This window comes from Protopterus annectens, chromosome 3.part1, assembly GCF_019279795.1.
Source record: "Protopterus annectens isolate FY-2018-M chromosome 3.part1, PAN1.0, whole genome shotgun sequence".
Taxonomy (NCBI): domain Eukaryota; kingdom Metazoa; phylum Chordata; order Ceratodontiformes; family Protopteridae; genus Protopterus; species Protopterus annectens.
The window spans coordinates 527,646,357-527,670,552 of record NC_056732.1 but is presented as its reverse complement, the minus strand read 5'-3'; the positions used below and the strand labels follow the sequence as shown (position 1 = coordinate 527,670,552).

The 24,196-nt window shown below is 41.4% G+C and overlaps 1 protein-coding gene across 1 annotated transcript in view; it reads right to left on the bottom strand.

The window, feature by feature from the left end:
• Nucleotides 1–20,338: 20,338 nt before the first annotated feature.
• EXOG (exo/endonuclease G) overlaps nt 20,339–24,196 on the bottom strand; it is a 387,207-nt gene continuing 383,349 nt past the window's right edge. Inside the window, exon 6 of the mRNA XM_044066230.1 lies at nt 20,339–20,836. Coding sequence (XP_043922165.1) covers nt 20,375–20,836 — 462 coding nt within the window. The 3' untranslated portion in view covers nt 20,339–20,374. The remainder of the gene's footprint in view (nt 20,837–24,196) is intronic.

The following is a 24,196-nucleotide window of genomic DNA, read 5'->3' as shown; positions in this document are numbered from 1 at the left end:
CTCTGATGAGTAAATATGAAAAATGTAACTGAAAGTTTGATACTGCTGATAACACCAGGGTAGAAAGGGTGGTTTGTAGATAGTATGAATGGGTAATTATAAGTAATTCTTTTAACTTATAATAACTTGAATATTTAATATTCTCGAAGACATTTGTTACAGGTACTTATGTAAACAAATGTTTTAAATAATGTGAAAGCAGGCTCATGTCAACAATGTGAATGATATGCAACCTTGCTGAATAGCTATGAACATTACATATATGAAGATTAGATGCAGGTAAAATACTGTGAAGTGGGTCTGAAGACAAATGTTAAGAAGAATAGCATCTAGAAAGATTAATGGGTATTTTGAACTGTAAATAACATAATGCTAAATGCAACTGCTGCCAGAATAAAAAAAATATGTGGGAAGTGATATATGTAAGAAGAGAATGGCATCTTTAGATGTGGATGAATATTTTTGAATAATTTAAGCTACCATTAAACTGCAAGTCAAGATGAATGCCTTCTGGTTATACTTAAAATGCTCTACTGACCAAAAGGTGGTACTAGGAAAAAAGAAAAATATACAGACGTGATTCTTAAATGTTGCTAAAGGCTCCTTCTGCTTTATCAGGGTTCGGATGCGGATAGAAGAAATAGATAGCAAATGATTGAGTAGTGGCATAAAAACACTGCAGAATGATTACTGATCTGATGACTTAGGCAGAAAGCAAGATAATTAATCTTTGATGAAAGCTACAGAAGGTGATTAATGAATTTATATGGAAGATTGTGAATGAAAAAGTGATGCTGTCACATAAGAGATGGAAAGGCAAACAGCATAAAGATCAGTGCAAGTAGGAATATGGTGACTGTGTGAGTGAGTGGAGGTAGAAATAAAGAAAGAACTTAAGGGAGGGAACAGACTGAGTACAGTGTGTATTGTCCCAGGCAATAGTACAGGTACAAATTACCTTTTGCTGATAAAGGGTAATCTGAAAGAGGTATGACGTTCTGTAGATGACTTGGAATTGATCACGATCAGCTTACAGTGCCTTGTAAAGGTACTCAAAGTAAACCAAGTAAGCACAAGAACGATACCATCTAGAGCTGTGGCCGAAGACAGGCCAACTGCTCTAGCTCAAACAGACTTCAATTCTATAAGAAAAGGATCATTTTATTTATGACGACAAACTATATACAGCCAAACAGCCATCAAACTAAAGCAATTTTGGAAACCTTCTGCTCAAACACTGTTTTAGAGAATAAGACAAATAACTGTGTATTTTGTAAGCAGTCTTTATCCTGTTAATGTACAACCTCTGCTGACAGTATACGCCCATACAATGCTGGAGATGCTCTCCCTGGTTAGTGTACTCTGTGAAGAGATACAGGTAGATGGACTGGCTGGTTAAGTTTCATCTCAGTAGCAATTTTTGGCATAACAGAGGGACGGATGCAGAGAATGTTCCTGCTTCTATGAAGTACCAGGCAAGGAAGAGCAGCAGCCAGTGTCTCATCATTTCATTGACTCACAGCTAGAGGAGGTCCCACATCATTGAAGATGACATCATGAATTGCCATTCTCCACATATTGCTGACAGTGAGGATTTCTAAGTGTGTGCCGGCAGGAATTCTTTGTTTTGCAAGAATTTTCTTCCTTCTTCTGCTTGTGTGACCATAGTGTTAGTATATACAAGTATGGGGCCTGATTCTCTTCATGGGAGGTGCAAGGGATATGCTTTCTTTTAAAGGTTCCATCAGGATGAGCTCAATGAGTTGAAAAGTAGAGCTCTCATCAAGGTGGAAGTGATGATACACAGGTGATATTCAACAAGTAGTGAGTGTGGCTTGAGAATTTTTCTTACCAAAACTTGACAGCCATGATGAATAAGGTCATTCAAGAGAAAGTATTTCAAATCACTGACAGCTGCAGGTAATGAGGGAAGCTAAGTTCAATTCTCTGGTATACTATACAAGTCCTACGGTGGCAGAAGACCCAGTGTGGGAGCTCTAGGTAAGAATCTGCCCTTCAGAAGGCTTTGAAAACCTTTAGTGATGCCACAGAAGGGGAAATGAAATCCGCAACACAAGCCAAGTTTTGAAAATAATCTTGTAACCTCTAAAAATAAAAAGCCCTGATACACTTGTCTGTCATGATGGATTCTTGTGAGAACACATGGAGGAACAAATAGCCCTTTTCCTACTGTCTCCATAGTGAGAACAGTCCAACAAGGCACTGCTGTCCACCCATGAATAGGCTGAGGTTTCTAAATGGCTGCTACAAATCCATGCCTTTGGGCACAAAACTATTGTGGAAGATGCACGGACTGTTGTGTTTCCTCCCAGTTTGTTGTGGATTATTCTATTTGAGCTGTGCCTGAACCACGAAGAGCACTGACTACTCTGCCTCCTGGAAAAGGGGCACTGATGCAGCTCAAACTTCACACCCACAGTAGTGAGGGTCTTGACATAGTCAAGATGTGTATTTACTTTAAGATTAAAAATACAAGGACCTTAAAAGGGAATATCCATAAAGGTCATTGTTTTGTCTATGGAAACATTTGTCAGCACCACATGCATGATGGCATATGGTGATGTCAGATACCACTCTTCTGGTGGAATCTTCTGCTTCATTATACTCAGTGAGTATTATGTAGTTGGTCATGACTGAAACAGAGGATGACTGGGAGAATATTTTGTTTTTTTTTTTCAGGACTGTCTAGTAATTGTACAGCTATGGCAAATTTCATCCAACACCATCATGTTTAACATCCACTTTCTGAGACAAGTAACAAAGTAAATGTGGCAGACACATTTTCACATTTGCCTAGCCTGTCTATCTCAATGGATAAACAGTTGGACTGTACAGAGGAGTTAAAATCTTTTTAAGGGCTGCTGCTGAAATAAGTGTGTAAGGTTTACTGTCCCAAACAAAACCCTCTCTGTTGGGGGAAAATGATGCAGTCAGCCTTATTACGGACAGGGAACCATATATCAGTCTTCTTAGTGGCATCCTTCAGTATGTCAACAGGGAGTGACACAAATTTACAGACCTTCAGGAGGCATCTCTGAGGTTAAGATACTTGGCGATAGGTACCACCCTACTTGATATATTAATTCTAAATATTCCCCAAACTTTGGACAACATTGGGGGGTGAATGGTAACTGGCATCCTCATCATTGTAATCTGCTGTAGGGATCTCAACTTTTGTGGGGAGTCTTTGTCTCTTCTTACAAAGGACCCTCCTAGGCTTTTTTGGTGATGGAGTCTGAAGAGGAGTAGGGACGTTCTGTGATTCAACGGCCAGGGTGGAAGACTCCATTAGGACTGCAATCTGTCTAACCTGGTGCTATGGGACAGGTTACAAGCTGAGAGCTTAAGAACACACTGGTTTAGCATAGAAGTCAGTGACAATATCAAAGTCAGGATACACTGCATTGATGAAAACACTGTAAAGCATATGGCATTACTGACAGCTGCATCCAAATCCTAAAGGCCTCATAGGCTGGGCCTGATAACGTGTGCTGAAAGTACTGGCATTAACACTAATGCAGAGCGTATAATACATTTCCTTGGTGCTGAGAGCACTACTACCAAGAACAACAATGACATAAGCAACATAAATATTAAAGATACCCAATGTCAGAAGTATCAACAACAGCAAATATGGTGCCAAAATTGTCAAAACAGAAGTCAACATCAGCAGAGACACCAACACTAAGATGAAAGAGTTGAGGCTGACATAATCAGAAAGGATATGAAAAACTAGATTACTACATGTTGTGTTCAGGTCTATATTACTTCATCGAAGATACACATCATCAACGATATTTCATCTGAAATGCCATTCAAAGAACCCCAAAGCCCCCACCCCTGCTAATTATATATACTAACTCTGACATCGCACTACAGTGGGGAAAGCGCAAATTTCCTGATCCCCACCATAATAAGATCTCAATCAGAATGGTTTGATGAACAGCAGGTTTGATAAAATGCCATTCGAAATGCCATTCAATTATGTGAATTTTCAATAAAGTAACAGGGTCCCATTGTGTTCTATGTTGTGGCAAGAATACTGTCAGAGATTCCTCATTCCTACAGAAGGAAAATGGGAAGCAGTACTGCAGTGCTTTGCCAAGCCCCTCCAAAGGACCTTTGCCAACCTGTCGTAATCATTGCAGGTGGAGAAGGTGACAGGTACAGGTGGCCTCGAGGTCTGAATGAAAGGGAAAACCCCATCTGACAGAACTTCTTAAAAAGGAGATTTCAGAAGAATCAAGCAGTGGAGTAATCCTAACCATTTCTGCTAATGTGTCAGATAAACTTTCACCATGGTTTACTGTACAGACTCATCCAACCAAAACTTTAGTAACACATGGCCAGATTTGGCAAGGTTTGTTACAAAAGTCTAGCCCTTTTTAAAACAGGATGGTGAACCAAACGTGTGGCTATCTTTTGCAAGGTAGAAGCTGAAGAGTAAGAACCTAAAGCTTCTGTAGAGGCTTTGGTAGATTCCTTTGCTGAGAAATACTGTTCTGTTAAACTTTAAAATGTTCCCTTTTGACTCTTAAGGTCAGATTACAGATATCTTAGCAAATGAGGCACTTAAAGATGTCAATAATGCCCTCAAGGCAATATGTACATTGGGAATGCCTACTTTGGGAAGGGATCTTATTCTTAATGGAACATCTATGGAATGGAATGTTCCATGTTTAAGTCAAAGAAGAGCCTAGGTGAAGAAGAAGAAAAATTCCTGAAAGAAAATGTGTAGACAAAAATGTAAAAAAAAACAAAACAGCAGGAATGCTATTTACTAAAAAAATGCAAATGTCACTTCAAAGGTTTAAAGGCGATACAGGAATGTTTTCCTCATTCAAATCTAAGCCTCGCAGCAAAGATTTGGCAAGTCAGTACTGTGATGCGTTATGGGATAGGAAGAGTGCCTGGCAGCTATTTTATTTTCCAAGCAGTCCTAATGTTGTCAGCCTCAGTCTTATTATTATTGAGGAGTCCTGTTTCCAGATCAGCAAATATGGAATGGATATAATACAGTCTCAAGAGAGATAAAAGTGCTTCTTCTACTTGACTCAGAAAGGGTTGTCTTTAAAATGAAACAATGGTGAAACAGATCCTCAAATACCAGGGTGGCCATTGAAGAGGTGGCTATGAAGTGCAAATATGTTGAGATGTAGATCTGTGACATTATGCAATACAAGTGAAGCACTATATGACAGTGACAGCATATTTTTGGCAAACATGCACATGTACACATCCTTTTCGTACAAGATAAACATTTGGAGAGATTACAACTTTTGACTTTAGTGAGATATAGGAACACAAAGAACAATTTTTCCCATTCCCAGAAGGAGAGATACTGGCCAGAAACTATCCAAAGCAAATTATCTGAAACCTTACAGGCACGTGTGTTAGATATCTGACAGTAAAGGAACAATGGGCAATACAAAGATAATGGAAGAATATTTATGCTTTAAATGGATCTACACATATCATATTATTTACTTTGGGCAATACGTCAGTATTTCATGAAGGAACACTGTCATAAATTGGGGATACAAATCATGGACATCTGATGTGCAAGCAAACCCTAGACCTTGAAGGATCATTGTTCTTGGTGGATATTTCAGATTTTACTTTACGACGACTGTCTGGGGTAGCACAAGACACTCTTATCACTTGCCCAGGTTTCAGATATTTGCCAGGTGAGACAGAGCCTTGACTTCTGGTGAACATGTTCGCTTGGCAGTTTCTTTAAAAATACCTTTAGTTTCATCATTAGATCATGCTGTTCAGGTAATTAAAAAAAGAGCTATAGACTATCCTTGGAAAAATGGAGGTGTAGTTGTGTCACTTTCTAAAGTAAAGAAATTTAAGAAATGGTTTCAAGGTCAGCTGGTGATGTTACTAGACTGGGGTCCCGAAGAAGGGCAAGTAATACCCAAAATTTTAGGCTCTTTAAACCTATTATTTATGACCGGATTTAAAGGTATAAAGAAAACAGGTGGCAACAACTAAGGGTCAAGTTACAGCTGTGGGTAAAACAGCTCCCATCATTGCAATCAGATCCAAGTTTTGACTCTATGCTCAGGCAAACAGAGCTGTAGCTAGGCTGCCAGGTGCACCTAACCCTTTGAAACAAAAATGGTCTTTCTTTGTTGGTAACAAGCAGGGGTCTCAGCCATACATAATACAGAGGAAAGATACAGATCTTCTAGCTACATAGAGGCTGATTTGGTCTTTAATAATGGTTATAAAATATTTATCTCTCTTCTGCCTGAAATGGTTACTCCTCTACTACCTAAGTTGAATGTCTCTCATCAGTATAATTTGGCTGCAGGCCATCACAACATTTGATGACATTACAAAGACTGCAGATTTAATTTGGGATGCAAAAGCCACAGACATTCCACTGATGACAACTAATCTAAAAGCAAATAACATCTTCAAAATCTTTAACTGAGAATTTTGTTGTTAGTACAAAAAGCTTTCAGGTTTTCATTGGAACTTGCCGAGTTTCTGGACAATGTTAATACTGACTCAACAAACAGAGACAAAATATAAATTGTTCTCTAGGTTCTTTTTGCGCTTAGCTAAGCTCTCAGAGAAAACGGTTTCCTGCTTTCCTTGTTCTGTACTGTATAGCTGACATCCTCGGCAAGACTTATTCAGGTTTCTGTTATATGGATATACAAGATGTTTGAGATGGGGATAACATCTTTTCTTTTCTGCAAATGATTTGTCTGTCTGTCAGAACATGAGCACGATGAAGTACAACTCTGAGATGTTAGATTGTTATGGTAAGGTGTCTGGTTTTCAGGTTAACAAAACCAATACTAAAACTCTGACTTACAATTTTGTCTCTACAGAATATTTGACTTGCAGCTTTCCATATCTGAGGTTGAAGAGCTTGTCACATACCATGGAAGTATTCCTGGTGCAATCTGTTATGGAAACTGTTAGGGTTTCCTATGCTGAAATATTAAGGAAATCTAATAGATACCTAGATAGGGGCAAAACTCCTTCTAAATGTATTTCAGAAGGTTTGAGGTATTCAGATGTTTATAGTGCCACTGGTTTTATACAACTTTTGGTGAATAGATGTAATATAGAAAGTACAGTTTTGTACCTACCATAAATGTAGATGTTCGAGTGCTAATACAGCTGCAGTAATCACATATGGGTTCTCTGCCGTCAGGCGGTCCCTCGGTCGGCCGAATTCCAAAGTCTTGGTCCGGCGTCGGTTGTTGTCGCATTCTTTCCTGACGTCAGTGCGACAGGGGTATATGAGACACAGCCGACGCCATATTCTTCAGTCTTTTCTTGCCCCAGATGTCAGGTGCCCCCAGAAGGAAGGCAATACATAAATTATATATAAAAATATATTCAAGCAATGCAATGTAATCAAAAAACAGTAGTTGCAAGCAAATACACCATAGGAGGATACCCAAATTAGGTTGTAAGAGGAGGTGTTAGCCACTAGTCCTTTACCAAGAGGGGAAGGAGGGAGGGAAACCTGTACTGCAGCTGTATTAGCACTCGAACATCTACATTTATGGTACGTACAAAACTGTACTATGTTCATCGTGCATACAGCTGCAATAATCACATATGGGTAGAATCCCAAAGCTACGCACAGGGTGGTAGGCACTAGGTGGAACTGGGATGAGCCAGAATGCCCTGCAATACAGCAGTGGCAAAGCCTGCTCTAGTTTTGGAATATAAAGGCAGGTGGTAGTGTTTTGTGAAGGTATGCACAGAACTCCAAGTGGCTGCCTCCAAAATATCTTTGGTAGGAACTCCTCTGAGGAAGGCTGTAGAGGTAGCTGTGGCCCTGGTGGAGTGGGATTTGATGCCTGTAGGGACAGATTTCCCATGATAGGAGTAACAAAACCGTATGCAGTGGCCTATCCATTTTGAAATTGTCTGTCTGGTCACTGGCTTCCCTTGAGCTCCTACAGCATAGGACACAAAAAGTTGTTGTGATTTCCTAAAAGGCTTTGTTCTGTCCAAGTAATAACGTAGCTGTCTGTGGATGTCTAAAGAGTGCAGCAGCCTTTCCTCTTTGTTTTGAGGATTGGGGTAAAAGGTAGGCAAGTGTATGGCTTGATTTAAAGCTACCCTGGATACCACTTTAGGCATAAATGATGGGTTGGTTTGAAGGGAAACCCTGTCCTGATGGAAGATTAGAAAGGGCTGCACAGCCAAAAGGGCTTGCAGTTCTGAAACCCTACGAGCTGAGGTAATGGCCAGAAGGAAGGCTGTTTTCCAGGACAAATATTGCAAATCTGTTGAGGCAGCTGGTTCAAAGGGAGGCAATGTTAATTTTTCTAGAATATAATTAAGATCCCAGGCTGGGACTGGTTGTTTCCTTGGTGGTCTTATATTCTTAGCCCCTCTGAGGAATTGTCTTAAGAGTGGGTGAGAGAATAAGGGTGGATCCGTGTTGAATACTGCAGAAATGGCTGAGGTATGGATTTTTATGGAGGAAAATGAGAGTCCACTGTTCAGCAGCTCAGCTAGATACTGTAATACCTGAAGCAAATTTAGTTTTGTAGGGTCCTGGCCTTTTTTCTCATTCCAAGATCAAAACCGTTTCCATTTTGCTGAGTAAGCCTTTCTAGTAGATGGCCTTCTGGCCTCCAAAATGACATCCTGTACCTCTTTGGAGAGTAAGGTCTGTTGAGGTGTTAAGGAATTTTCCATGCAGCGAGATTGAGTGTTTTCAGTTGACTGTGAAGAGTTTTGTAGTTGTGCTGAGTCAGCAGAAGAGATATTAGAGGTAGGGACCAGGGAGGAGTATGTGTTAGGCTCCTCAGGAGTGGGTACCAGTGCTGTCTTGGCCAGTCTGGAGCAATCAGTATCATCTTCGGTCTGTCTTCTCTTGCTTTCAAGAGCACCTTGGGCAGAGGAGACAGAGGTGGGAAAGCGTACACTGTCCATGCTGTCCAACTGAATGAAAGGGCGTCCACACTCCAGGCCTTTGGATGGAAGGTCCTTGAACAAAACGTTTCCAATTGATGATTCCTGTGAGAGGCGAAGAGATCTATGTCTGGCCTTACCCATGCTTGGATCATCTGTGTAAACACCTGAGGATGCAACTTCCATTCATGCGGATCTCTCATATTTCTGCTTAGACTGTCTGCCAGCATGTTTTCCAAACCTGGCAAGTACTGTGCTTGAAGTTCCATTTGCCATTCCAGAGCCAAGTTCCAAAGTGTCATGGGTAGTCTGCACAGTGGGTATGAATGTGTTCCTCCTTGTTTGTTTATGTACCACATTACTGTGGTGTTGTCTGTTCTTATTAATAGTTGTCCTGGATGAAGGAGGTCCTTGAATGCTGTAATTACATTTATCACTGCTAGCATTTCTTTTTGGTTGATGTGAAGGTGCTTTTCCTTTTGGGACCATTTGCCCTGAATGCACCTGTCTGTCATGTGCGCCCCCCAGGCATAATCTGAGGCGTCTGTTGTGATTACTTGATTTGCTTGAGGCTTGCAGAATGGGAGACCTGTGTTTGTTTGACATGCTTGGGCCCACCATAGAAATTCCTTTTGCAAACATGGAATTATTGGTATTATTGTTTCCAAATTGTGGCTGTGCTGAGACCATAGGTTTTTTAGGTACCACTGAAGTTTTCTCATATGCAACTTTGCACATGGGATTAAAAGAATGCAAGATGCCATGAAGCCCAGAGCCTGCAGGATTTTCCTTGCAGTAAGCCTGGTACAATTTGCTAGTATTTTGAAGTACTGAGTTAGTTGCCCCTGTTTTTCTGGCGTAAGGTAGGCCATCTGGGTGTTTGTGTCCAAGTTGGCACCTAGGAAAGTTATTTTCTGAGATGGTGATAGCCTGGATTTCTCTTTGCTGATTGTGTATCCCAGAGAATTCAGTAACCGTATTGCATAAGCCAGATGTTCCAGAAGTTTGTGTTTGCTGTCTGCTTGGATCAGGCAGTCATCCAAATAATGGTAAATTTGTATCCCTTGAAGTCTGCAGTAGGCGATTACTGATGCCAGGCATTTCGTGAATACTCTGGGCGCAGTAGATAAGCCGAAGGGCAATGCAGAGAATTGATAGTGGATTGAACCTGCAAGAAATCTGAGGTATCTTCTGCAGCTTTGTCTGATTGGGACATGCAGGTATGCCTCCTTGAGGTCCAATGTTACCAGCCAAAACCCCTTGCCCAGCATGGGAAGAAGCTGCTGTAATGTGAGCATCTTGAATTTTGGTACGAGCAGAAATGTATTTAGGATGGATAAGTCCAAAATGGGTCTCCAGTCGGTTCCTTTCCTTGGTACCAGGAATAGTCTGGAATAAAAACCTTGACCTTGTTCGTGAGTAGGTACCTCTTGAATAGCTTTCATGTCCATGAGTTTTGAAATTTGTATTTGTGCCTCTGCCCTTTGATTGTGTGGCAGGTTTGGCATGCCTCTCATTTTTGGAAGAGTGTGAAAATGAAATCTGTAGCCTCTGTTTATAATGTCCAGGATCCATTTGTCTGTTGTGATAGTATGCCAATTTCTTGTAAATAATGCCAGCTTTCCTCCCAAGGGAGCTGCCAGCTGAGACTTGCTTGGCATGAAAAGGAGAAAGTCATTGGGTTTGTTTTCTGTATTGTTGTGCACTGTCCTCGCCACCTCTTGGTGCTGAAGTTTGCCACTGTCTGCCTCTATATGATCCTTGAGATTGTCCTCTGCCCCTTGTGCGCCTGTATCTGCCTCTTTGGGGCTTGTCTGTGGCTGGAAAGGACCAGTTTTTAGAAGGCCAATTCCTGCTAAAACGAGGTGGTTGTACCTGTAGAAAAGCCTTGACAGTTTGCATAGATTTAGCTTTTTCTTCCATTTTACATAGTATCTCCTCAGCATTAGTACCAAATAGTACATCCTTTTGTAAAGGAGCATCTAGTAGTTTAGCTTTAACATGATCAGGCAAGCTTTGTTCCTTAAGCCAAGCATGCCTACGAATGACTGATCCTGAAACAGCAGCTCTACTTGAGGCCTCTAAGGCATCATAGCCACATTGTAAGGTGTGTTTACCCACTTGTTCTGCACTATGCATCATATCCTGTAATTCCTTCAAATCTGGTTGTTCAGGTTGAGACATTTTATTTTTTAATTGAGATAACAGAAAAGTACAGTTTTGTACCTACCATAAATGTAGATGTTCGAAGATCCACATTGCTGCAGTCCTAACACTTGGGTAGTCCGCTGTCCCTTGGTCGGCCCGAATATCAGAGATTTGACTGACATCAGAACGTCAGGGTACAAATGCGCATGACCGACGTCATATCCTCAGTCTTTTCTTGCCCCAGATGTCAGAAGACCCTAAAAAGAAAGGTCAAAACCCATAGACAACAACTAAACAACCAACCAGCCTAACACCAAAAATATGTACAATATATACAATATACACAATATACCTCAGATGGATAACCCAACCCACACAACCACCTCAAACTACAGAGGGAAGGAGGGAGGACTGCAGCAATGTGGATCTTCGAACATCTACATTAATGGTAGGTACAAAACTGTACTATGTTCTTCATCTCACATTGCTGCAGTCCTAACACTTGGGTAGAATCCCAAAGCAGAGGTAAGGGAGGATGGCTAAACTATAATGAAGCAGGAGCTGCCAAAATGCCCTGCAACACAGCAGTGGCAAAACCAGCCCTGGATTTAGAGTACAGTGGAAGGTGGTAATGCCTAGAGAAGGTATGCACTGAACTCCAAGTGGCTGCCTCCAAAATATCCTTAGTAGCCACCCCTCAAAAAGCTGTTGAAGTGGCAGTAGCCCTAGTGGAATGAGGCCTAATCCCAGCTGGAATCTCTTTGCCATGATGGGAATAACAGAAAGCAATGCAAAATCCAATCCACTTAGAAATAGTTTGTTTGGCTTGCCCTGAGAGCACAAAGCAAAAGAAACTAATAACTGCTGAGATTGTCTGAACCCTTTAGTTCTGTCCAAATAATATCGCAACTGCCTGTGTACATCTAAAGTGTGCAAAATCTTTTCCCCTTTAGTTTGGGGATTTGCATAAAAAGTAGGCAAATGAATAGTTTGGTTTAAAGCCACACTAGAAACCACTTTAGGCATAAAGGAAGGATTAGTACGTAAAGATACCCTATCCTTATGGAAAATTAAGAAAGGCTCAACTGCCATAAGGGCCTGCAATTCAGAAACCCTTCTTGCAGAGGTAATGGCCAACAAAAAGCAGTCTTCCATGACAAATATTTCAACTCAGCAGTAGCTGCAGGCTCAAAAGGTTGTAGAGTGAGTTTCTCCAACACAAAATTGAGATCCCAAGCAGGAGTAGGAGCCCTTCGTGGGGGTCTTATATTCTTTGCCCTCTAAGAAATTGCTTGAACAAAGGATGAGAAAACAATGGTGGGTCACAATCATAGTGAGCTGAAATTGCTGCAGCATGAATCTTAATAGAAGAGAAGGACAAACCTTTGTCCAATAACTCAGTAAGATATTGAAGAGCCACACTTAAATCAGGCTCAGAAACATCCAAATCCTTAGCTGCACTCCAAAATAAAAATCTCTTCCATTTATCTTTTCCTTGTACTAGGCCTTCTAGCTTCCAAAATCACATTCAAAACTTGTTGTGGAAGTTGAGACCCTCTATGGTTTAAAACAGAATATGCCATGCTGTTAGGTGAAGAGAGTGAAGTTTGACATTGAGCAAATGACTGTCCTCCTGGGACAACAGATGTGGAATCAAAGGCAAAGGCCATGGAGGCTTCTCAGTAATGGGTACCAGTGCTGTTGAGGCCAATCTGGAGCTATCAAAATCATCCTTGGCTTGTCCTGTCTGACCTTCAGAAGTACCTTTGGGAGGAGAGGCAGAGGTGGAAAGGCATACACATGAAGATTTTTCCAACTGAAAGAAAGAGCATCCACTTTCCAAGCTGTGGGATGAAACCTTTTGGTGCAAAACTTTGGCAGCTGGTGGTTTAGTGGAGAACCGAACAGATCAATGTCTGGAGTTCCCAGGACACTGTCAATTTCTGAAATACATGAAGATCCAGTTTCCACTGGGATCCATGATTTGTCTGCTTAACACATCTGCTAAGGAGTTCTGTGCTCCCGCAGAAACTTTGCCTGAAGACTTAGTTGTAAACTGAGAGCAGTCTCCCACAAAATCATTGCTTGCCTGCATAGAGGATAAGAATGTGTTCCCTTGCTTGTTGATGTACCACATGACAGTTGTGTTGTCTGTTAGAATCAACACCTGCCCTGGAAGAAGTAAATCCTTGAAAGCTATTAATGCAAACTGGACTGCTAACATCTCCTTCATGTTGATATGTAGATGTTGTAGTCTTGTATCCACTTTCCATTTAGATGAGCTCCCCAAGCTTTGTCTGAGGCATCTGTCGTTAAAATCTGACTCGCCTCTGGCCGGGTCACAGAGAGTCCCTTGTTTAGGTGACATTCCTGAGCCCACCACAAAAATTCCTTTTGAATGCAAGGTATTATTTGAATGACAGTGTCCAGATCCTGGCAGTGCTGTGTCCATACATTTTTGAGATACCATTGTAGCTTCCTCATATGCAGTTTGGCATTGGGAAGCACCAGAATACAAGATGCCATGAACCCTAAGGCTTGAAGGACTGTCCTTGCAGTCAGCCCGGACTGATGAGATAGTTGATGGAAGTAAAGGGATAGACTCTTTTGTTTGTCCGGGGTTAAAAGGCCATCTGGGATGCTGTATTCAGTCTCACACCCAGAAAGCACATGTTCTGAGAGGGTACTAGACTGGACTTTATTTCGTTCACAGAATACCCCAGGCATCTTAGCACTGCTATCACATATTCCAAATGTTGAAGAAGCTCTTCCTTCCTTGAGCCAGAATCAGGCAGTCGTCCAAATAAGGATAGATCTGTATTCCTTTTAGCCTGAAGAAAGCTATCACTGGAGCCAGAACTTTCGTGAACACTCTGGGTGCAGTAGATAAGCCAAAGGGCAATGCAGAGAACTGATAGTGAGAAGTCCCAGCTTGAAAACGCAGATACTTCCTGCAACTTAGTCTGATAGGAACATGAAGGTAAGCCTCCTTGAGATCCAAAGTTACCATCCAATGATCTTTGCCCAGCAGAGGTAAAAGCTGCTGCAACGTCAACATTTTGAACTTGGGAATGTCCAGATAAGTGTTGAGGATAGATAAATCCAAAATTGGCCTCCACGTGTTCCCCTTCTTTGGTACTAGGAACAGAGAATAAAATCCTAGGCCCCTTTCTGGCATAGGAACTGGCTGTATGGCCCCTATTTGGAGTAACAGAGAAATTTGCTTGTGAGCCTCTATTCTTTGTTGAGGAGGAATGTCTGGCATGCCTTTGAAAGGAGGCAAGGTATGGAAATAAAACCTGTAACCGTGATGTATGATATCCAGTACCCATCTGTCTTGGGTGATCAAACTCCAATTTTCTTTGAAAAGTGCCAATCTTCCTCCCAAAGGCGCTGCCAGGCGAGAAGGTTCTGGCAGCTGAAAAGGTAGGTCATTGGGTCTGTTTACGAAAGGACTGACCCCTGCCCTCACCCGAAGACTGTGCAGGAGAACCCCCTGTTCTAGGCCTGAAAGAGCCCTGACCTCTGCCCCTGCCAAGATCTACCCCTAGACTGGGAATTATAAGAAGGATACGTCCACCCTTTAGTAGGCCAATTTCTACTAAACTTTGGAGGCTGAACCTGCAAAAAATCTTTAACAGTCTGCATAGACTTAGCCTTGTCTTCCATTTTCTTTAAAACTGCTTCAACAGGAGAACCAAACAAGACATCAGATTGCAAAGGGCATCCAAAATCCTAGTTTTAACATGGTCAGATAAATTTTGATCCCTCAGCCAGGCATGCCTAAGAACTGACCCAGTGGCAGCCACCCTAGACGAGGCCTGTACAGCATCAAAACCACATTGCAAAGAATGCTTACCCACCTGTTCAGAAACATGCACTAAATCTTGTAACTCTTTACAATCAATACCTTCCGCCAGAGCATCAACCTTAGATTTCAACTGTGAAAGGAGATAATTTTGATATTTCAACATGTGAAACTGGCAATTCAAAGCTCTCATGGCTAGAGTGGAAGAAGTATAAACTTTCTTTCCCCATCTATCCAAGGCCCTGGCCTTTTATCTGCCGAACCGGATTCTTGACAACAGAAGCCTTAACACCCTTAGGCCCCTGCTAACAGTTTCTGGGTCTGCCCTAGGACTCTTAAAAGATACTTATGAGCTTCAGGCACCCTGTAATACCTATCCGGTTTAACAGGAGCAGGAGGCAAAGAATCAGGATTAAGAGAAGCCTCTGCAAACACATCTTCCACCACATTCAGAACAGGAGGTATAGCTAAAGGCCTATGCTCGGGTAAAACAAAAATTCCCTAAGCCTTTTCCTGGAATCAGAGAAATCCTGACCTTCCCATTTAAAATGCTCTCTCATGGAGTGAAGGGTCTCTGAAAAAGAAAAATCCTCAGGAGGAGAAGCAGAAGGAGTAGAATCATCCACATCAGAATCAGAATAATGAGAATACTCCTGCAAGTCTTCAAGACTCAGACACATCAGCCTGCTCATAATCCCCAACACAGGTTCCATCCTAGGCCTCTTATCAGGAGGGGCATAGAGCCTCTAATTAAAGTAATTAAATCTTCTGCCATTTTAAGCATGTGCTTCTTGGGCACAGAACCTGAAGAAGTAGGAGGGACACCCACAGAAGCCAGACTAGACCTGCCTCTAGGAGAAGCCTTGGAAGCAGAAAGAGGGCCTAGACACCTTAGGAAGGGAGGGAGTACAGTTATCTGAGAAGCCCCTACAGCCTGACCTGCCTCCTGGGAGGCCACATCCTGTAAAACAAAGTTTCTCCCTGGGACTCCAGAGGCCTCCGGAACCACCGGTTCCACTGGCGCCTCCTAAGAACCGGGCGTTCGGTTCTACGACTCTCTAATCTAGGTTTAACTGCCTTATCCTTGCGCTTCTTTGAGGAAGCGCCGGAGCATCCGGCGGCATATCTTCCCAAAGACCAACCTGGCACAATCCAACCTTCGCTTTATAGTTATTGAACCTAGCACAAAGCGACACCCAACAACGTCGTGCTCAGGTCCCAAACAAGGTATACACAAATTATGGTAATCCTATCTGTTTCCCACAAGAAATACAGTTATTTACTTTTTCTGACATCCGGTAAACCACTGAGGCAAGAAAAACAAAATATTGTATTTAACCAACTCTGACTTCGGTCTGAAACTCCGGTGAAATATTTCAGAACGCCACGGCACTTGCAACACTGCTTCTGCATCGGACCATGCGGCAAAAAAGACTGAGGATATGACGTCGGTCATGCGCATTTGTACCCTGATGTTCTGATGTCAGTCAAATGCGCCTTGATATACTCTGATATTCGGGCCGACCGAGGGACAGCGGACTACCCAAGTGTTAGGACTGCAGCAATGTGAGATGAAGAACATCTGCTGGTATTTAAGCATATGGAACTGACAATTTAAGGCCCTCATGGCTGGGGTGGCCGAGGTTAATCCTTTTTCCCCCACCTTTCTAAGGATCTAGATTCTCTTTCGGAAGGAAGTGGATTCTTGGCAGTAGAGGTCTTCATTCCCTTGGGGCCTTGAGAAATGGTTTCAGGGTCAGCATTATGGCTTTTGAAAAGAAATTGGTGAGAGTCAGGAACTCTGTAGTACCTATCAGGTTTGACTGAGCAGGAGGCAGGGAATCCGGACTAAGACAAGCCTCCGAGTAAACATCATCAAGTATGTCCAAGACAGGAGGTATAGCCAGCGGTCTGTGTTGAGGTAACAAAAGAAATTCCCTAAGCCTTTTCTTGGAATCAGAAAAGTCTTGGCCTTCCCAATGGAAGTGCTACCTCAAGGTGTGAAAGGTTTCCCCAAAAGAGAAATCCTCTGGGGGAGATACAGAAGGAATGGACTGTTCTGCATCCAAATCTTCATAAAGGGAGTACGAGTGCTCCTCTACATCAGAATGTTCTGAGAAAATGCAGCCCTGTTCAGAAGAGGGAGAATCTTCCTCCACTCTGGGTCTCTTGCCTGGCGGGGGTTGGGAACCCCTGATAAGGGTAATCAAATCCTCTGCCATTTTAAGCATCTGCTTTTTAGGCATGGGGCCTGGGGATGGGCCCTGAGCAACAGGCCTCTTGGGATGCATGGCTGATTTGGACTTAGTAAAGGCCTTAATGGAAAAGGAAGATGAGGGCCTAAAGACACCCTGGGTGGAAGTGGACCTGTCCACATTAGGAGACTCAACACTCACAGTGGCTTCGGTGGTTGTAGTCTGAGTAAGGGCCGAGGCACCTGCGGTCTCAGGTACAGAAGACACCGCCAAAGGAGTGTCGTCGGTAGTCAGGGACTGCAAAGGCGTCTCGCTGAGAACTGGACCACGTGCAGTTGGTTTTGGCGTGGTGTCGGTGGAGACCGCGGACCTCGCGTGTCGGTCCTTGTCCTTGCGTTTTTTTGGACAAAACGGTAGTCGGAGTCTCCGACAACATTTTAAAATCAAATGCTTTACCAAAAAAATGTTGGGCGAACTCCGCCCGACGCTTAATAGTGCGTTTATTGAAAGAAGCACAAAAGCGACAGCCCGCGACGTCGTGGTCTGGGCCTAAACAAAGTATGCAGAGGGAATGGAAATCCTTATGCAGTATTTGCTTCCCACAAGAAATACAATTGTTAACTTAGTCTGACATCGGTCTGAGGCAAGAAAAGTTTCCCCAACGGGGTACTTGCTTTAAAGAAGACTTCGGTTTCCAATTTTTCGTAAATTCAGGAGCTGGCCGACCGGCACTTGCGAACTGCTTCTGCTTCGTGGCAAAAAAGACTGAAGAATATGGCATCGGCTGTGTCTTATATACCCCTGTCGCACTGACGTCAGGAAAGAATGCGACAACAACCGACGCCGGACCAAGACTTTGGAATTCGGCCGACCGAGGGACCGCCTGACAGCAGAGAACCCATATTTGATTACTGCAGCTGTATGCACGATGAACATCTAAGGAATGAATCCTAATACAAACAGAGACTAGTACAGGAATAACTTCAAAACTCACTACCACTTAATTTCCCATAACTACTCAAGAAACTAACACAGAGGAAAGATCTTATGGTATCTCACATGGTTGAATTTCTCCTCCAGTTATTACATTTTTGTGATTAAATAAGGTGACATTTTATTAAAGTTGTATATATGATGTGAATTTAAGAGTAAAATCATGCTAAATTGTTGTGCATGTCATGGTGCTAGAAAAGTTATGAGAAGTAGAAAAGAGATGATGTAAGAATAAGAAATGAAGAGGAAGATGGAATTAAAAACAGCAGCCTGATCTGCAACTGTCAAAAGATGCTGTTAAGACATAATACAAAAGAACATGGAACTACATCAGAATAGATTTTATAAGAAGTAAAACATTTTTCAGGACTTTTAGTCACATACGTCAGATGACTGGAAGATTTGACTTTGATGATTGTGATTTTTTTTTTTTTTGTCAATTAATCAAAAGCTCATGAAGAAAGGGTTAATACAATCAAAACCTATTGGCTGCTGGTATTTATTGATTAACAGCTTGTTTCTTTTGTAAGATAAAGCTAGAAGAAAAAAATGAGTCTAAGTGGAGTGTCAGAAGGTGAGGAATCGGTGAACCATTTGGATTTTGTAAAAACCTAGGATGCCACTTGTAATGGTTTTACAAAAAAATGTCACTCATACTGATTATATCTGAAAAAGGGGTTAGTCTTTATTTCTGTTCATTGGTATGAGATGTTCTGAAAAAGCAAACACAGCTATGTAAATGGACTCTCTCCATGTTTTGGCTGTCCTGAGTGTGATGTAATGGAGTTAGACATATAGGAAATGAATCTGTTCTGCTACCTAAAAAATACTTACATATGTTCTTTGGGTGGTAGTACATGATTCAGCATATACTGTTTTTGAAATGATGGGCCTCTAACCTCGAAATATTTTAAGCTGATAACTTTCAACATGTATGATTTGCAGCCTTAAAAATCCATGCAGTTACTGGAAAGAACATACCAAAATGTCTTTAGTTCTTTACTGCAGTTATCAATGTTGTAAATATGCTATTTCAGATTTTAGAAATGTGTTTAGGCTGTTCCTAAGCATGCATGATATGGCATCAGATACGAAAATTAAACAAAAGTTAACATTTTTACCATAATGCTAGATCTGTATAGCTTAGTTCTGCTTTCATCATCTAGCAGGAATAAGGTCGGGAGGACTTAGCCTGACATCTAAATCTTTCCCCAGGGCACTGCCCCCTAGCCCTTACCTATGCTGCTGTGTGAAGAACCATCTCCAGATCACTTTTGCCACATACTTTAAAGACAATCACCTTGTCTAAAGTGGCTCCTAACTACTCTACTCCCCATATCAGATCCTTTGGTATGTCACCTAAGGAGGGCTTAAGTATGTTTATCCATTTACTCAAGTGTTATAGGAGAAGCAAGTATACGATTTATAACATACTAATTTTGATAATGTGCGCCTCTATTCTTATGAATATTTTAAGTTGGCGATTTTTCAATATGTGTGATTCCTAGCCTCAGAAAATATATTAGGTTAGTATGGAAAGACTGCAGATAAATGTGTTTGCTATTAATCAGAGTAATTAATGTTGTAATTTTGTTATATATTTTATAAAGACACTCTTTTGGGTGCCATAAATGGTGATTTGAGATTCTCTAGCAAATGTTTGCTACTTTTTCTCAGTAGGAATAGTATTACAAACATGTTTCTATCTTTTACTAAGAATAAAATTTGGATACCGAGCAACTGTGATATAAAACAGTAATAAGTGATAATAAATAAAATACAGGGAAGTACATGTCAAATAGCAGAGAGTTTTTTATGACATATACAGTGCATTTGTAAGCTAATACTTTGCAGCTTATATAGCTTTGACTACAGTATTTGGCAGATTCACCACCTACATTTACACTTTACCTATTGTTTCAAAAATTCTTCTTTCACTTGCAACATTATGTAGCAATTTCTGAAAATACTGAGAAAAGATGCATAATATGTCATAAAATATTTGTTAAACAAGAATACGTAGGAGGCTATATTTATGTGACATGGAGTGTGTCTGTAAGCTAATATGTAATTTATGCAGTTATGAGTAGAAAGTAATATAGAGAAAGTTTATTTCTGCATCTCGCCCACCAATTATGATGCTACTCTAAAGTTCAAACAGCATTATCACCACCTGGGAAAAAAAAAAAAAACAAAATATATATATATATATATATATATATATATATATATATATATATATATATATATATATATATATATCCCTGGTCAAGGCACTACGCCCTTCAGTAAGTGATGCCTTGTGCTAACCTGATCGCCTTTCTTTATTTTCACTCTGTTCTTTTGATTCAAGTTCTGCTCTTTTCTTCTCATACAATTTTGTCAGATATTCATCTGGCTGAATGTCAGCTTCTTTTAATTCAGTCATGACCTTTTCCAATCTGTGCAATGTCCTTGCACTTTGTACTTTACGTGCAGTAATGTAAACAGTGAATTCTTTGTAATTCATTAGCTTGCAAGTGTCCACCTCACATAGGTTGTGGCAACTTTTTCCTTGGTCTATTTTCGGAAAGAAAGAAAGTCCTGACATCTTCTCCAGATCCATTAAATTTACCTGGAAGTCAGGTAGCAAATGATCAAAGCCTAATGGCTGGTTGGGAATGACAAATGCTGCCACCGCCAGGGGTTCTGTGGAATTTTTAGTTTTTCTTGCAAGAATGACTTTGTAAAGGTGAGTTGGTACTGCAACATCATCACTTCCAATCACCTGCAACAACAAAAACAAACGAAAACAAAATGTCACAAATGGTACAAAACACATATTAATAATACAACTGTTACATCAGCAACTTTTATTTGCACTCTTTCGAAAGTATAGCTGTGTAAGTAAACTTACCATAACAGTAGATGTTCGAATGAGCACTGCTGAAGCAGCCTTAGCTATATGGGTTATATCCTGCAAAGGATATAACAGGTGGCCAGCTTCCAAAAATTCAGGGCACCTTCCACGCACCTAAACTGTCAGGCAGCTCAAGTTGAGCTAACTAAAAGAAAGTTTGGGTGCCAAGCTCTTTACAGCTTTCTGCCAACAGAGAGGGGGAAGTTGAAAGGACAATGCTAGGAATGACACAAAATAAATGTCCACACCCTGGTTTAAAAACACAATGGGGTGGAGGGAGAGAGCAGCCATTACAGCAGTGATGACTCAAGCATCTACAGTGATGGTAAGTTTACTTACACAACTGTACTATATCCATACTATATCCATTATATTGACTGCTGCTGCAGAAGACTTAGCTATATAGGTAGATTACCCTAGCATACTAAATCTGGGACTTGGAAGAAGAAAAGTTCAAAGCCTGATCTGAATCTAGAGAAGGAATCAAGCTTCAGTTATTTTTAGAAGTATGTACAGAGGACCAAACAGACACTTCTACAATACTTCTAGAATCCGACCCCATCCAAAAAGTCACAGATAAAGCCAATGGACTGGTACAGTGGGTCTTGACCCTGTCTGGCGTATACTGAGCACAACAAATGTTAATAACCTTAGGCCACCATTTGGAAATAATCTTGTTTGACACAGTTTGCCCTTCTTCTTACCTTCACAAGAAATGAACAATTGATCCAATTATGTGAAAGATCTAGTTCTGTCAAGATAGTACCCGAGTTGCATGTGGATATTTAAGGTATGGGCTATCCTTTTCCCCTTCATTTTTTAAGTTCAGGAAAGAAAACAGAGAGATGAATAGTTTGGCTTAAAGTAAACTTTGACACCACTTTAGGCATAAAAGGAGGATTAGCTTTCAAAGGAACCCTATCCCTGTGAAAATGAGATATGTCTGACTCATTTGAGAGTTTGCAACTAAAGTACTCTTCTTGCAGAGGTTACAGCAATCATTAAAATTGTATTCCAAGTTAATAACCTCAAATCAGACAGGTTATCTGGTTCAAATGGAGCAAGTGTTAGCTTTTCTAACCCAAAATTAAGATACCAAAGAGATGCCGCAAGTTTTCTTGGAGGCCTCTTATGTAAAACTCCTTTCAAACACATTTTGACGTGAGACTGCATTGAAAGAGGAGGATCCCTGGGCAGAAATGTTGAAACAGATGATAACTTTACCTTGACAGAGGAGTAAGAAAGGCCATAGGACAGCAACTCACACAAATATTGTAAAACCAGAAAAAAACTTACCACTGAATGAGTACTGGTTATGTTGCTGGCACCAAGTACAAAACCTTTTCCATTTGGTAATATATGACTTTCTAGTAGCAGCTTTTGCCTCCATTAGGAGCTGCTGCACATCATCAGTAAAGAAGTGCCAAAGGCCCTTTCATCCAGGCAGCCCACTGAAGTCAATTAATGCTGCGATATATCACACACTGCTGTTCTTGTGTAACTGACCCCACAGAGACAGAAAACCTGCTAGTGGATAGGTTTGGTGAAAATTTCACTCCCTCATCCCCTCCTAACTTTCAACAACCCTTCCCCTAAACCCCTCACCCCCACCCTACAAACACCCCACCCCCACCCTACATATCTGAAAAGCAGGTCCTCAAAGCTCTGTCCAATGCAAAAATACAGCCTCTATGGGACCAGACAACATCCCAGGCTGTCGTCTAAATAGACTAAAATATGAACTAGCATCACCATTAAGTACCCTTTTCAATCATAGCCTAAAGATAGGCTTTGTTCCTGTGGAATGGAAAACAGCTACAGTTACTCCCTTCCACAAAGTTGGCCTAGCAACAGACCCAGGGAATTACAGACCCATAAGCCTGACCAGCCTCATATGTAAGGTCATGGAACATATCATTATGGACCTCATAAATAAAGACAACGGTGACCTCCAAACCCTGGATCCTACCCAATTTGGCTTTGTGAAGGGCAGATCCTGCTTGTTAAATCTAGTAGATTTCTTTGAAAGTGTGGCCAAGGTCACTGATGAGGGTAAATCTGTGCACACACCATACCTCCACTTAGCAAAGGCTTTTGACACAATCCCACATTCAGGCATTACCAATAAACTTAGCAAACTAAATGTAAACCCCTTTGTTGTAAGATAGGTTACCAAATGGCTCATAAACCAGACAAACACTATCAAAGTGGGTGACTCCACATCAACTAGCAGACCTGTTATCAGTGGGGTGCCACAGGGGTCAATGCTGGGCCCCCTACTGTTTACTATATACTTATCAGAAGTTCAAGTCAAAACTTAGGGGTTGTGGCTGACCAAGTTTGCAGATGACTGCTAACTAGGTGCAATCACTGAATCCCCAAATTATGTCAATTACTCCAGGAGGGTCTCACACAGACCATTGACTACTGTATTAGTCATGTTCCCAAACTGAATGCAAAGAAATGAATCATCATTCCCTTTTGGCACAAACAATATCCCTTCACATTATCAAATCAGCAACAATACCCTAAGTATCCATGAAAAAGGTAAGGGACCTAGAATCACAAGTTGACTGCAACCTTAACTTCGACCACCATGTATCTACCATAGTAAGGAAAGCTTTTTACATAGCACACTTGATTAGTAAAGCATCTCCTTGACAGCAAAAGAAGTTATAACCCCCCTATACTCTGCACTTACCTGACCCATAATTGAGTACGACACCCCATTCAGCATGTCCTGTACTAAGCACCTGCAGCAAACAGAGAGACCTCAGAGGTTTCTACCAAAGAAGATCAAGGGGCTCCAGCATGTGCCTTACACAGACCGACTACAGTCCTTGTCACTATACTCTGTATCATATAAGACTACTTAAGGGAGACTTAAGCGCAGCCCACAGAGCAATCCAAGTCCCAAACCTAATGAACTTGCTGCATATCCGTAAATCAAAGAGGACTAGGGCTACCCATTGCAGAAACATAAATATGGCCTGTGACTTAAATAGGACTGGGTGGAGGGACAGATTTATCTCCCAGTGATTGCCGAGTCTTTGGAACAGACTAACAAGTCCTTTGAAACAGAGCACCTCTACAACTGTTCAAGAAATACCCAGACAAGTGGATGGGGCACTATAAATTCTTACCAGGAATAGCGCCCACAATCCTCCTGGGCATTAGCAGTCATCACTAAATGCAATCTTTGGTATTGACTAGCATTTCTATGGCATT